This window comes from Eptatretus burgeri, chromosome 15 (genome assembly GCF_056783735.1).
Source record: "Eptatretus burgeri isolate ZD-2024b chromosome 15, Ebu_testis_v1, whole genome shotgun sequence".
In the NCBI taxonomy this organism is placed as follows: domain Eukaryota; kingdom Metazoa; phylum Chordata; class Myxini; order Myxiniformes; family Myxinidae; genus Eptatretus; species Eptatretus burgeri.
Window position 1 is genome coordinate 49,074,903 of NC_140975.1, and position 15,238 is coordinate 49,090,140.

Below are 15,238 nucleotides of genomic sequence, written 5' to 3' on the forward strand. Positions count from 1 at the left end.
CCTCCTCTCTTGCCCCCTCTCTCACCCCTCCTCTCTCGCCCCCTCTCTCACCCCCTGTCTTGCTCCCCCTCTCTCGCCCCCTCTCTTGCTCCCCTCTCTTTCCCCCTCTCTCCCCCTCCTCTCTCGCCCCTCCTCTCTTGCCCCTCCTCATTCGCTCCTCTCTCTGTAAATGTATTCACAAATGTCTACCAAGCACAACAATTAATTCAAACCCTTGGGAAACAGCTGTTTCCCTTGGGCAAATTCAAACCTTGGGATTAATTAATAATTTGAACAATTAATTCAAACTTTGGGAAAAAAACAGCGTCATACTCAGGCACATAATCAGGTCCCCAGCATTGATTGTGACGTCATACCAAACGAAGAAGAAGAAGAATTGTGACATCAATCATGCAAAAAAAGAACCCCCAAAAAAACCCCATTAATTGTGACGTCATTCGTGATGTCATAGCACTGTGTCCTGTCATTGGTTGAAAGACGTTATTGGTCATTATTGGTTGACAGACAATATATAGGTCGTTATCGGTTGACAGACAATGGTCATTGTATCACGTTATTCTTTTTATTACTGCCAATTATTGTGCTATTATTATTATTATTATTATTATTATTATTATTATTATTCATTTGGGAAAAAATTGCATGATAAGGTGGAACGACACTTCAGCTGCGATATATACACCTTTCCAACACTGAAAAAGCAATAAAATGGCCATAACTTGGGAACTGCTCATCCGATTGATATCAAACCTTGAAAAGGCACATCCGCGGGTCCCCGACAATATTCCTGGCAGGTTTCAATCAGATCGGATTGGTGGTTGGCGAGAAACGGCGGTCGCAGACAGACAGACACACACACACACAGAGATTGCTGGAATTATAGATAGATATAACACAAAAACATTTACAGGGACAGGGCTTGGACTCCGCATGCGCGTTGCCCTAAATTTGCTGAGTAAAATTATTTTCACACTAGGAAGGTCAATAATACAATAACTTTACACTTATCACAATGATATAAGAACATGAAACATGAAAACATGAAACATGAAACCATGGCCACTTTCAATAAGCTGAGCGAGTACTGTGACGTATGACGCATGTATTTCACGTCAAACACAGACGTCCTGATGTAAATTCATAATGTAAATGCTCCATAACTATTTTTCGTTCCTGTGCACTTATTTATGTCTTTCCTTATTTATGATCGGACACCCAACTTTCTATCTTATCGTTTCTTTTTATTCCAAAATAATCGAGTGATCTTGCTCCATGCCATATTTCTATGTCAGCGTCTACTTTATGGGTGTAAACAAATTATTTACTGTAACCGCCTGAGCATTGTCATTCGACAAATATTTTGATGAAAAAAACAATGAAATTCATCACTTTCAGTCATACTTTGTGCATACATTTGGTGAATGTCGTTTTGGTAAGTTACTTTTGACGAGTCATTTGTTGTATAATTACGTCTCTCCTCGGTGTTTTCAAAAATTACGGCAACTACCATTTCAGTTGCATCATCACCTGTTGCCAATATGACCAGCATTTGCCATGACAATAAAGAAGACCCAATGCTATGAAGAGTTGGCCTTCACCTGGAAAAACCTGTATTTTCCCATGCACAACTGTATGTCACTTTATCACGTGTAACAGTTTTTCATGGCATCAATAACCACAATATCGCACATTTACAAAAAATATAGTTCTCCCAGCAACATTCCTGCAGCACACGAACAATTAAAAATAATATCAGTTTTGAAGTATTCACATCAACCACTCATCAACAATTTCAATTTCTAAAGGGCACGTCCTGATCAACATTGATATCGTCAACATTAATCATACCTGAACTTCCACCCTGACTACAAGGCACAACAGGGCAAAATTATGTCAACATCAAAAACTTGGTGTAAATCAACAAATAATCAAAATCACGATGAACTCATCGCCATTTCATCAGGTCCCTTCACTTGTACACTTAATTTTGCATCAGACATTTTATTGAAGAGACATAGGAGGAATGCAAACAAGATGTTATTCCAACTTTTAGTGAATGTTTCCATTAAAAAAATTTTTTTTGTAAGAAACAAAAAACAAAATTCATTTTCAACTCCGAGCGAGTTTCCCAATCCAATCAAAGTGATTTTGACAATTAAGATATTGAATATGCACAAATCTTAAGTTTGTTGAAAGATTTTGTTACTGATTTGAGAACTAATGGAATTGGTTACATAGGAGTTTGTCTCCATGAAGGTTTTATATGATTCATTGCTCCATCAGTTCAAAGTTAATGAAACTGCATGACGAATGGAATGGTATGGCTGTTTGGAGGAAAACCCGTTTGGAGACATCGAACGCCTTCTCATGCACATTGCTTTTTTAATGCCAAACTTTAAATTGCTCCATCTGCTCAATCGTTAAAGGCAGATTAACAAATATGATGATGAATATTGTGAACTAGTTTCTCGTTTTGCCGTAAGGTATCTACCATCTTCTTGCATATCTCCAAAAACGGAAGCACCTCTCTAGGCACCTGGGTTTACACATATAAGGTTAAATTAGCTTTTTTATAATCTCTATTGAAGTGACAAAACAGGAAATCTTTGTAATTCTCCCCTCTCCATTGATCATCTGATCATCATGTGCATTTCTTCATGATCAGGCTGTCAAACAGTGTACTTCTTCAGGAATCTCAAAGACATCTCATTGCCTGGTGTTGGCAGAATGGTTCGGGTGGTGGGCTTTGGATCCTAGGTTCCTGAGTTCAAACCCTGCTCAGCTGTTGAATTAATACCAGGTGGGGTTAACTCGACCTGTCATCCTTCCGAGGTCGGCAAAATGAGTGCCAGCTTGCTGGTATACTGTGTCGGAGTGGCGACCCGTCCAGGATTGTGCCCAATAGCCAAGGAGACTGCTTAAGCAGCACCAACACTCTGTACAGAGTATGGTCCCAATCTCCTCCTCCAACTCAGACAGTTGGAGAAAAATGGACAAGTCAACATTGTTTGTACAATTTTTATTTGGGATTCCAATATCATCGCCAACATTCCCAAATTTATATTTTTATTGTACTGACATCCATTTTGGATTGTTTTATGACAGAAAAATATTAAAACAAGGTTAATGTTTTTTTTTTCCAATTCATTGTCACCAATCGCCATTCCAATGACTCCACCGAGCTGGAAGGATGGCCTAAACGTATGCACACTCGCCTCAAAGCTGTCAAGCTTAGGTTCAAATCCTGACCCAGCGATAAACTGTCATCCCGGTGTTTCACAGGCAGGGTTATTCATTAATGTGTGTACCATCCGTTGGATAGACAATAAGCAGACGTTCCATCTTCCCGCATTCGTTGATGGATGTTAAAGATCACATGATGTCCTTCGCGAAGAGTCGGCGAGCTATTGCTGGCACCATTAACAAATGACAAATTCCTGCCATTACCTACAGAGGGCATTGCATCAATGGCACAGCCGTGCATTCAGCCAATGATGCTACCCTGCAGCCTTGTGCTGCATCCAAATTAAGAATGACTCCACCCTTTAACAGCCAAAATTATTACTGATCCCTTCATTGCATTTTACCCCTCATCTTTCTTCCACAGTTTGCTCTTATTTTATTTCATTAATGTCTACTTTGCCCAAACTATTTCACTGTACAATACTTTTGTCCCTCTCATTTATATCATCGAATCTTTTGATATCATTCCAGCTCTATTTGTGATTGTATGTTTTTGGTGAGTATGCAGGTCATCTACAAAAACAATGAGCAAAAGCTGGAACTTTCGCGTATGGCTAAAGAAGGTGATCCCAAGATGAAGGTGGTGGGAGACGTGGCCTTCACGTGTGAGAATGTGCCAGCTCTTGAACCTATCACCTTTGAATCACCTGATGCCTACATCACACTGCCTGAGTGGAAAACCAAGCGAACAGGATCTATATCTTTTGACTTTAGCACAACAGAACCGAATGGGCCGATCTTGTACACACAGGGCCGTGCACCAGAAGTTGTGCATGGAGAGGATACACGTAACCGCAAGGGAGACTTCTTTGCTATGGAACTCTTCGATGGGTTTTTGTACATGCTGCTTGACATGGGTTCTGGGACCATCCGAATGAAAGCCTCAGAACTAAAAGTCAATGATGGAGACTGGTACCACGTGGACTTCCAGCGAGATGGGCGGACAGGTTAGATTTTGTTGTAAATTTATTTGTTTTACACATGATAAGAGCTTTGAAGTTTTGTTAAAAATATATATATAAGAAGGATTAAAGATTATTAAAATCATCTCATTTTAATAGATTCTGACTACCAACAATTAGATTTATAATTTGAGAGGTAGAATTAATGCTCAAGCAACATTTGATTTGTAATTTAGGCCAGACGAAGCACACCATAACTGTGACACCAATAAAAAAGTAGAGGATGAATAAGGATAGGCTTATTTGATGGTTTAATGCAACATTATACCAACTCGAAGCACCCGCTCCCTACGGGAGCGATCAAGGGGGCCATGTTATTATATTTATGCCTATTTTACTCCAAGGGGTCCCAGGATTACACACCCAAAAAATGGTTGCGATTGGTTCAGCCGTTTTTGCGGTACCTGGGAACAGACAGACGGACAGACGGTGAATTATAGTAAGATGACAAATGAAAAGTAGGTTAACTATAAGACTTGCTTCTTGGGTTATGGCTTGAGCTGAGCATACACAAGATGTTGCACGTGCATGTTGAACTTTAATCCATCAAAGTTTGGCCACATCACCATTTTTTAAGAAGGAGTTTGTTGTTCGTTGTTGTCTTCATATGCGGGTTTCAGAAGGTGGAGCAGAGTCCTCCTTGGCCTCAAAGTATCCACATCCATTTTGGGAAGGGATCACGATTCATGGACTAGGCTGTGAAGTTTTGTTGTTCTCAAAGTTTTGTTCCAAGGGCTCTTTTCAGGACCGAGCTCCAGACAACGTCCGACTGTACTTAATTTGTCGTAATATTCCCAGGAATGTTTTTTTTTTTTTAAGATCTCTGTGAGGTTCTTTTTTATTGGTCTCATTGCCCCAATTATCACTGGTACAATTTTGGTGCTCTTCAACTTCCAAGATCTTTGATTTCATTTTTGAGATCCTGGTATTTGGTTATTTTCTTGATTTACAGTATGTGTTGTTTAGACAAAAATCACTGGGTACTGACACATCAATTAGCAATGCTGTCATGTCTTCTTTGTACCTAAGTACTATATCCGGTCACAATGCTTTTTTTCTATGTTCACGCTCATTGGGATCATCAGGTCATACATGAGCATTACTTCCTTGTTTTCAGTGATTGCTTTTGGTTCATCTTCTTTGTGCAGGGTAGCAGGGTAACTGTTTTTCAGCTGCCTCGGGGAGTGATATCCATGCCCTATGTGAGTCCCGAGCTCAGCTGGCTCTGGCTGACATTACCTGGTATGGGCCCCTTGTCCAGGGGAACCCCAATGCCTTGTGTGGGAAGTCGCTTTAGGCTAAGGCTATGAGAGGTGCACTCAGATATCAAACCACACCTGTAGGTCAGCCTGGGCAGCGCTACATCATGGATAAATGTGCCCATAAAAATCTGTGGTGGTGCCAATTTTGGCATCACGGCACAGCATCTGCAGACAGCTGTGTCCTTTATGGATATCAAGGGCAGCTATCATCATACCAATGACCTGGCCAGTCTGCTGTGCCTATGCACATCAGGCTTCACATTGCATTCAAAGCACCTGCATCCAACAATGCTCATGGGAAGAGAGAGTGGGGGAGGGATGGTACACACCTCTATCACCTTAATGGCTTCTTTGTACAGGTTCTTTTTCCCTTCATTGGCACTTGCTTACCTGTTCACCTCCTCACCACCTATTTTGACCTAAGTCCTGCGGCGAAGGAGGAGTCATGTCGGGGATAGGCAGAGGAAGCTGCTGTGAGTCCCTAATCACGAGTCCACATGTATGGCGGTCCAAGTTTTATGGTCGTTTCGTCATTGACCAGGAGCAACAATGACATTTTTATCCTGCTTGGATGTCAGAGCAGCCCTCTTTAGGGGTAGCACTGCTTTTTCTACATGGAGAAGGGAATATAAAAGATTCCCCAAAGAAAGCTTGCTCCACTTAGGCTTACCTGCCTGCCACGGCAGGTTGCTCATCCATTTCTGCAGTAGAGAAACAACAAATAAAAATAAATGAATAAATCAAAAGAAGCATAACAAATGTAACATCAAGACATTAAATTTCTCTGCCTGGAATGTGCGCATGTTGCAAGACAACGGGCAGCAGCCTCGAACATCGAACAGCCATTATTGACCTTGAACTGGAGTGATATGAGATAGACATTGCAGCACTCAGTGAGAATCGTCTACCTGGTGTATCCCATCTTTGGTATTTCAGTTCCTGGCCATTGGTATAGTGTCCTTAGTCTTGGCCATTTATTATGATTTGTTCTTCATCGCATTTGGGCTGACATCTTCTTAAACATTCCAATGAGCCTTCTTTGTCGATGCCCAATCTGTCCAACTCTTTTTTTTCTACCTTCCTGCTATTTTATCGTTCTCCCAGTTGTTGGTGTATATCTGTTGATATTTTGCTTTATCTTTTTATTTTGTATTTTTTGCAATTGTTGGGGCTGTATTTGCTGGTGTTTCGGTTTCATGTAACACTTTCTATTCACACTTGTCTTTGGAAATGCTTTGCTCGGTGGGTTGGGGTTACCTTGGGGTTGGGGTTGGGGCTCGTGTGGAGACCCCATCTGGTCCAAATCCATATCCCAGCCTACCTTCTGTTTGTCCGTGGGATCGGCTAACATCCACCGCGTGCGTTTATGGACCGGATTTCACCTCCGCAGGCGCGCACGTGGTGTATAGATACATGTGTATATATATATATATATATATATATATATATATATATATATATATATATATATATATATATATTTATTTGCGTCAGGAAGGGCATCCGGCGTAAAAAAAAACATGTGCCAAATCACTATGCGGATCATAATGGATGATCCGCTGTGGCGACCCCTAACGGGAGCAGCCGAAAGAAGAAGAAGATATATATATATATTTATATATTTATACATGTATATATACACACATACATATATATATATATATATATATATATATATATATATATATACATATAATATATATACATATATACACATATGTATGTATATATATATATATATATATATATATATATATATATATATATATATATATATATATATATATATATATATATATATATATATATATATTGTTACGGATTTCCGCCCGCCGGCGTGCGACCGACCGCGTTTAGCCAATGGCGGCCATCTCGCCCACCGAACGGACAATTCAGTCGCGGCTTTCCGGATCAACGCTGAAAACCAGCCACGGGTGTGTTTTTAACCACACCACAACCTTGTCCGTACTCTACCCGCGAGCTTCAGGGTCAATCGTCGAATTGTCGATATACCTAATTAATCGCGCAGGTAGACTACCGAGAGATTGTACCTCAACGGGGCCGCTGGGACACGAGCCACTTAATGCAGCTCGCTCCGTTTGGGATAACCGAGCAGGGTGTTATCGCGAGCCCCGTTGGACCCGATCGCTTTACCAGCTATTTAAAAAACAACGATATTCCGAGTGCAAGATGGCAGTTCAATTCGGGAAAGAGGACACAACGAACGGGTTACATTTAAACAAGCACATTTATTCCACACACAACACATATGCAGTCATGTATCAATCAATGCAAAACACACATGCAGTTATGCAGTTATTTAAAGCAAACGTGGGGAAGGGACAAAACACGAGAAAGACAAAGAGCTACAACCGTCTATTTAATATGTACACACTTAACAGTTCTACTTGCGGACATGGCGCCACAACGTTCATTCAAAAGCAAAGAAAAACCCCAGGACAGACGAGGGGCACACTGGACCCCTTGGGGTCTTTATTGACACGGAGCTGTGTAGACCGCAGAGGCTCTGCGAGACTGGGCTGGCTACCTTCGACTCGCTGGGGCGACCCGCGACATCCCGTCTCCACGACCCACGGTAAGGCACGGCTCGGCAGGCCACGCGCCTTGGCTCCGCTGCGCTCCGCTCTCTCCTCCTTTCCACACACCTCCACAATCTCCCGCAGCCGACGACTCAGGGAGCGACCGCTAGTAAGAGAAACCCAGGTAGAGAGAGAGAGAGAGAGTGACCGACCGACCGACAGAGAGCGACCACTCAGAGCGCGACCCACAAAGACCTCGACCGTGCGTTCAGCGCACTCTTTTATAACCACGGTGGCTTGCCCCCCCTCCCCTTCTTGGCGCGCGGGGGGAAAATTCCAGGAGAGTTTGGCTCGGCTCTTTTGGTGTGATAACTGACATTCTTTTTCTTCCTCCCCGCGTCTCTTCCGCACGTGTTTTTCGTTGGGGGGGGGAGGGGTGAGGCGATCGTCCGTTCTATCCCGACGAATGCCAGACTTCTCGCAACCCTGCTGAGGTGGCAACGTGGTGGTGGTTACGGTGGTCATTGTAATGGTCACGTGGCTGGCGTTTTGTGGTGGTTGTGAGGGTGGTGTGGTTGGGCGCTTGTGGTTAAGGTGGTTGTGTGAAGGCAGTGGTGGAGGTGTTGGTGGTGGTGCTGGTTGTTGTGAAGCGGTTGATGAGAATGTGGTTGTGGTGATCATGCTTGTTGTGGTTGGTGGCGCTTTGTGGTGGTAGTAATGGCGGTTGGTCCAAAATAACGATAGTAAAAGAAAATCGGCTAACTGAAGATCACAGCCCGGCACACGAATAATTGCCCATTAAATATCGGTGGGGAAATCTATCTGAACACAGACTTATCGACATAACTGATCTAAGGACCTATATGGTGCACTGCGAATTTCCACAGCCGTAACACTACCCCCTCCCCTTTTTACAGACTCGTCCCGAGTCGTCGAATTTTCGTGTGCCATCATGTGTAAGTTCTCCCCAAATACGTTTTATCTTCGGATCCCTGAGTGCAACATTTAGTGTATTCATGTCCCAAAAATAAATAACCTACGGGCTGGGTAACTAAACAAACCCACTCATGCAGACGGCTTAAATAAATTGCCGGCACTACGACAAACATGCAGGGGGAGCAAAAGTAATGTACAATTTACCTTAACCTTATCCTTATACATTTTACACTAAAGCATGGCCCAGGACTAATGGACTCTGTGGGAAAAAGGGCACACAGCAATGTCAGCAGTATTTTGAGGGTGAGCGCCCCCACAGCTGAAGGTCGGATGTCTTTGGGGCCTGTTCAAAAGGCCCCGTTGTCTGTCACAAAACCTCTTTATGTCTTCAGCTGCTGAAGGCAACTCACCCCAACCCAGCATGCCATATGCCATCCCACAGGCCATTTTTGAAGCAGGGAGCCAGGCTGCTGACACGCAGTCTCTGGCTCATGGAACAAATGCAGGTGACGGAATGTGGCCGGCTGCACCAATGCAGTCCTTGGACTCCCCTTTGAAATGAGCGCAGTGAACACAAACGGTGCATGGGCTGCACCAATGCAGTCTCCGTGTGTGGCTACCTGCAAGGCAGTCCCTGCAGCTTGCGCGATGATCCTGGCGCACATGGTGATGGAGAAATGGGGCAAAGGCAAACACAAAGGCAAGCAGGCCTGAGGCAAGGCAGAGGCAGGCAGACAAGGCATGGCAAGGCCGGCACAGGCCTTGTAGCAAAACGGGCCGGCAGGTGAAGCTGATCGCCACAGGCCTTTAGTAAAAACAGGCCGGCAGGTGAAGCTGGCCGGCACAGGCCTTGTAGTAGGTGTGTGGAGGGAGTTCGGTGGTGCTGGCCACTCGGAAGGTGGGCTCGGACCGACCCTACTGTCTCCCTCCCAACCTATAGCCTTTGCCTGTCTCTGTCCATACCCACTCCCTTAATTTGTAAAAAATCCAATTTCGCCCCAACTTATTTTTTTGTTTTATTTTATTCTTATTTCCCCCATAAATTCGTCTCCCTCACCCCCTTTATAGTCTCTGTCCAGCTAACCTATCCTGTCCTAGCCTACTCCCAACCCCTATGTTCCCTTCCTGGAGGGGAATAAGGGAGAGCTAGTGTCCTGTGTCGAGGCCCAACAAAGCCTCAGAATTGCCTCCTCATATTTCAGCGATCTTCTTACCACGGTGAGTCCAGTGGCCCACAACAACAGCGAAGGGATGGATGGTGCGGAGGGGTACACTTCCGAATCTACCCTAACATTTATGACTCCTAAACTACCCCGGGGCCTTCCAAAAGCGCCTCTCGCTTTATCTATTGGTTCTATCAACCAAGATTACCGTCGCCTGTGTTGGTGTCCTCACAATTTTGGGCCTCTCCCTCCAATTTTCGCTTCGTGCCCTTGCATGGTCTTATGGCTGGGACGCGTGGCTCCCTTGGCAGGAACTACCCTCTGCCGATTCTCAAACTATGGCACCCCCGGGCCCTGCAACTCTCTCCGAGCCTATCAGATCCCTAAAAACTGGGGAGTTCCCTCCCTGGCTACTCCCCATCGATGCTCACATGGCAGGCTGGCACCCCGGGCCCCTTCCTTGGGTGCCCGTGCCCACTGCACTGCCCACGCGGCCAATGGCGCCCCGGGCCCCGCATCATGCAGGCCCACCCGTGCCCACGACACTGTCCCGGCCCCCCATGGACCCTTGGCCTACCGCGGCCCGGTGCCCAGGGTACCCACTAAGCAATACTCACCATTCGCAGCCACGTTCCCAGCCCGTCAACAGGGCTCCTGCTCCCCTCCAAATGGGTTTCGAGCCTACATTCGCACCAACAGCAAAACGACCTCCATTTTGTCAATTTGACTAACCCACTAACTCACATTGCACTGACCCCAGGGTCCCTTGGGTGGGAATCACTCCTCCCCCCAATCACTCATCGCACCATGCATTCCACATTCACTCCATTCACTCAGGCCCGCTGGCCCTCACTCACTCAACATGTTGTAATCCATCGCTGACATCACTGAACACTGCCATTCTTCTCACTAAATCCCTCAACTAACTTGTGCTCCCTCGTCATCCCTTAAACTCTAGCACGTTCCTTTTAACACTCCGTAGCTAAGCTACGTCCCCACTACACATCCAAAGTCTGTCCATGTCTCCAAATATCATTGTTCCCTTCTCCATCCTAAATCTAAACTAAAATCCCTCAACGAACTCGTTCCACGGGCTCCATGAGGACTTATCCCTGCCCCATGGAGCCGGTCTAACTAAATTAACCCTTCCCCCTAACTAGTGGTGTCCTGTGCCCTCGGAAGGGGGGTCTTCTACCCCTTGCCCAGGAAATCCTGTTCACCCGAAGCGAGGCTTGCTTTTTTTTTCTTATGCCTGCACCAGCGCGGCAACTCGTAACCTGCGCTCTCTCCTCGTGACGTCATGGCAGCTGTTCGCGCTTCACGCACCTCGTCCCTCCTCGAACGGTACCATCCGGCATGGATTTCCCCTCCTGCCAGATTCCAACCATGCAGCCACGACGTCACCCTGCGCATTAAAAACAAGCCTCGCGTTTCGAGGGGTTCCTCACGCGAACACATGTGCTCTGCTCGTCAGAGCTTTACAAACACGCTCGTGTGGAGATCCCATCCGGACCAAATCCATATCCCAGCCTACCTTCTGTCTGTCCGCGGGATCGGCTAACATCCACTGCTTGCGTTTACGGACCGGATTTCACCTCTGCAGGCGCGCACGTGGCGGCCTCGTGCGACGCACAGCACGGACCCCACGCGCGCTGCTGTGCAAACCCGGCGCAGTCCCCAAAACATGTACGGCCGCTACTCGGCCTTTGTCCACCGTCAGGCACCGTCGTCGTCACACTCTTTCACACAAACTCCCACGTGCCACGACGCCCACACACCCTACCATGACACGTGGACATGCGATTGCGTGTTCCTGCATGCCGACCGTCATCTCCCTCACATACAGCGACCTCACACACGCTGTCTCTCTCACACACGGCCGTTCACTCACGCATGCCATTTCATTCGCACACGTGGTTCCACTCATACACGGTGCTTCATCCACACAAACCTCTTCCCTCACATATGCGGTTTACCTTACACACGGTCTCTTACTAAGGCACTTGACGTGGATTTTTTAAACCCACCTTGTTGTGATCGTTGTCCTCCTGAAGGATTCTAACTGGCCGATTGTGGCATCCTATTTGACTTCAGACAGAGTTTAACATTTGTCCGATTTGATTATAAAATCCTACAAAAACCCTATCGACACTGATAAAACTGATGTCCACACAAGTCCTTCCTTGTGAAACAATTTATTTTCTAATTATACACCATACACTTCTCACCCTTGTACAATGAACTTAAGAATCCCCATTGATTGCAATATTATTTGGTTCTATTTCATTTATTCTTACTTTAGTTAACAGTTAGACCAACCCGATTCAATTCACTCCTTCATTACATCAGAGAGTTTTATTCTAACTTGGTACTTGGTCATTCCAAGGAGTACAAGCCACTGAGATACTATACTTCCTCATGTACTTTCACTGAAAACAATTTACCTTTCAAAGCATTATATACTTTCATGAGAGAGAGGTTGGGGGATATTCACCCAGACTGTAGACGTGTCCTTTAGACGAAAAGTCACTTCGTACATTTTCTAAGCAAAGGTTCATTTATCAGCTCGGTCACTCTGCTCCAGAACAACACATTTCTTATCATTTAGGGCAAAAGTCTTTTGGCCAGAAATGACAGCCAATTCAATTTGCAGCATAAAAGTGACATTTCTGAAACTCCATTTGTTACAATTTAAAATACATTAATATAAATTTTTCCCCCACACACTCCTTTTCACCCACGCACACCATATTACTCAAACACGTGGTCTCTTTCACACAACGCCTTTCACCCACGACATGCGTGCGTTTCAGCACACATTTCGCCACACTCGTGAACACACATACCGGGACAATTACATTGGGGATTTGCTCTACCACAAGGGGTCCCGGGGCCTTCACACCCCCCAAGCTCCGTGTGTACCCGTCAACAGCACTCGCCTCCTTTACCTCGCAAAGCTCGACCAGACCCACCTGGTCAAGATCCGCTTCAAGGGGGGATATTCCCTCCCCTCGTTCCATAAGGAGGCTATCCGGCTGCTTGCACCGGGTCACGAAACATTCCCCGAGCTCCCCTTCATTGTCCCTCGCTAACTCCATGTGTGTGTGCTCGTCTTTCACCCCGTCTTTATCATGTAGTCTCTCCTCTACCGTTTCCATCTCCCGCGTCTGTCATTTATTTTAATTCCCACGTCTCCCTTGTCTCTACTGTCTCGTACACGTCTCCGTCACCCCATTTAATTTTTCCCTCTGTGTCACTGTCGCTTTCTTTGTCACCTGCACGAGTCTTGGCTTACACGTCTCCCGAATTACTTTGTTCACCCCCGCTTCCATCGCGGGGGGGGGGGGCACAGCCGTTGCACTCCCTCCCAGCTGGCTCGCTCCATCACGTGGCGCCGCCATTTTGAGCTCCGTCGTTTGCGTTTCGCTGCGTGCAACCGCCATTATGCCCGCCTGCAGGCATCGCCCCACGCGCTGCATTTCACGCCGCATTTCTTTCATTTGGTTTTTCATTTCATTTTTCATTTTGCACGCATTTGCATCCATTTTGTTTCCCATATCGTTTTTCATTTCTTTCATTTCGTTTTTTGTTTCGAGTGTGTTGGTATCCATCCTTGCCAGTATTGCTAATATCTGGGCCATTCCGCTCAATGCAACCGATCCGTCCTCATTGGTCGCAGTTTCGCTGGGGACCGGGGAAGGGTTTTGACTGAGGAGAGGAGGGGGGGGGGTGTCATACACCGCGGCCGCCGCCGCGCCCATTTCGGGCTCTGAGGTTATTTGTGGGGGAAATTCATCCTGCGTTATGGGAAAGTCCTGCATGGGGATCTCGTCCTGAGCCATGGATTCTAACATTTCTAAATCCATTACCCCCTGCTCCCGTTCGCCTTGAAATGCCATCTTTCGTATCGGAACAATTTAAAAAGCTCGTAATTTGATTGAACCGGAGGGTCGACTCGCACACCCTTGATCCTGTTCCGTTAATTTGGTTTGGTGTGAAGGCGGGAGAGTTTGTACCCCACTCCTCGACACCAGTGTTATGGATTTTCTGCCCGCCGGCGTGCGAGCGACTGCGTTTAGCCAATGGCGGCCGTCTCGCCCACCAAACGGACAATCCAGTCGCGGCTTTCCGGATCAACGCCGAAAACCAGCCAGGGGTGTGTTTTTAACCACACCACAACCTTGTCCATACTCCACCTGCGCGCTACAGGGTCAATCGCCGAATTGTCGATATACCTAATTAATCTCGCGGGTAGATTACCGAAAGATTGTACCACAACGGGGCCGCTGGGACACGAGCCGCTTAATGCAGGTCGCTCTGTTTGAGATAACCGAGCGGGGTGTAATCGCGAGCCCCGTTGGACCCGATCGCTTTACCGGCTATTTAAAAACCAACTATATTCCGAGTGCAAGATGGCAGTTCAATTAGGGAAAGAGGACACAACGGACGGGTTACATTTAAACAAGCACATTTATTCCACGCACAACACATCTGCAGTCATGTATCAATCAATGCAAAACACGCATGCAGTTATGCAGTTATTAAAAGCAAATGCGGGTAAGGGACAAAACACGAGCAAGACAAAGAGCTACGACCATCTATTTATTATGTAAACACTTAACAGTTCTACTTACGGACATGGCGCCACAACATTCATTCAAAAGCAAAGAAAACCCCAGGACAGATGAGGGGCAGACTGGACCCCTTGGGTCTTTATTGACACGGAGCCGTGTAGACCGCAGAGGCTCCACGAGACCGGGCTGGCTGCCTTCACCTCGCTGGGGCGACCCGCGACATCCCGTCTCCACGACCCATGGTAAGACACGGCTCGGCAGGCCACGCTCCTTGGCTCCACGCTCTCCTCCTTTCCACACACCTCCACAACCTCCCACAGCCGACGACTCAGAGAGCGACCGCGAGTGAGAGAGACCCAGGTAGAGAGAGAGAGCGACCGACAGAGAGTGACCACTCAGAGCGCGACCCACACAGACCTCGACCGCGCGTTCAGCGCGCTTTTTTATAACCATGGTGGCTTGCCCCCCCCCCTCCCCTTCTCGGCGCGCAGGGGAAAATTCCAGGAGAGTTCAGCTCGGCTCTTTTGGTGTGATAACTGACATTCTTTTTCTTCCTCC

The 15,238-nt window shown here is 46.4% G+C and overlaps 1 protein-coding gene across 19 annotated transcripts in view; it reads left to right on the forward strand.

Moving 5' to 3' along the window:
- LOC147012133 (neurexin-1-like) overlaps nt 1-15,238 on the forward strand; it is a 1,392,023-nt gene that overhangs the window by 441,470 nt on the left and 935,315 nt on the right. For all 19 annotated transcript variants that reach the window (XR_015052060.1, XR_015052059.1, XM_085858522.1 and 16 more), the window contains one exon: nt 3,752-4,190. Coding sequence is in view for 17 of the 19 variants with exons in the window: in XM_085858522.1 (XP_085714648.1) it covers nt 3,752-4,190 (439 nt within the window). In the remaining 2 variants the exon portion in view is untranslated. The remainder of the gene's footprint in view (nt 1-3,751; nt 4,191-15,238) is intronic.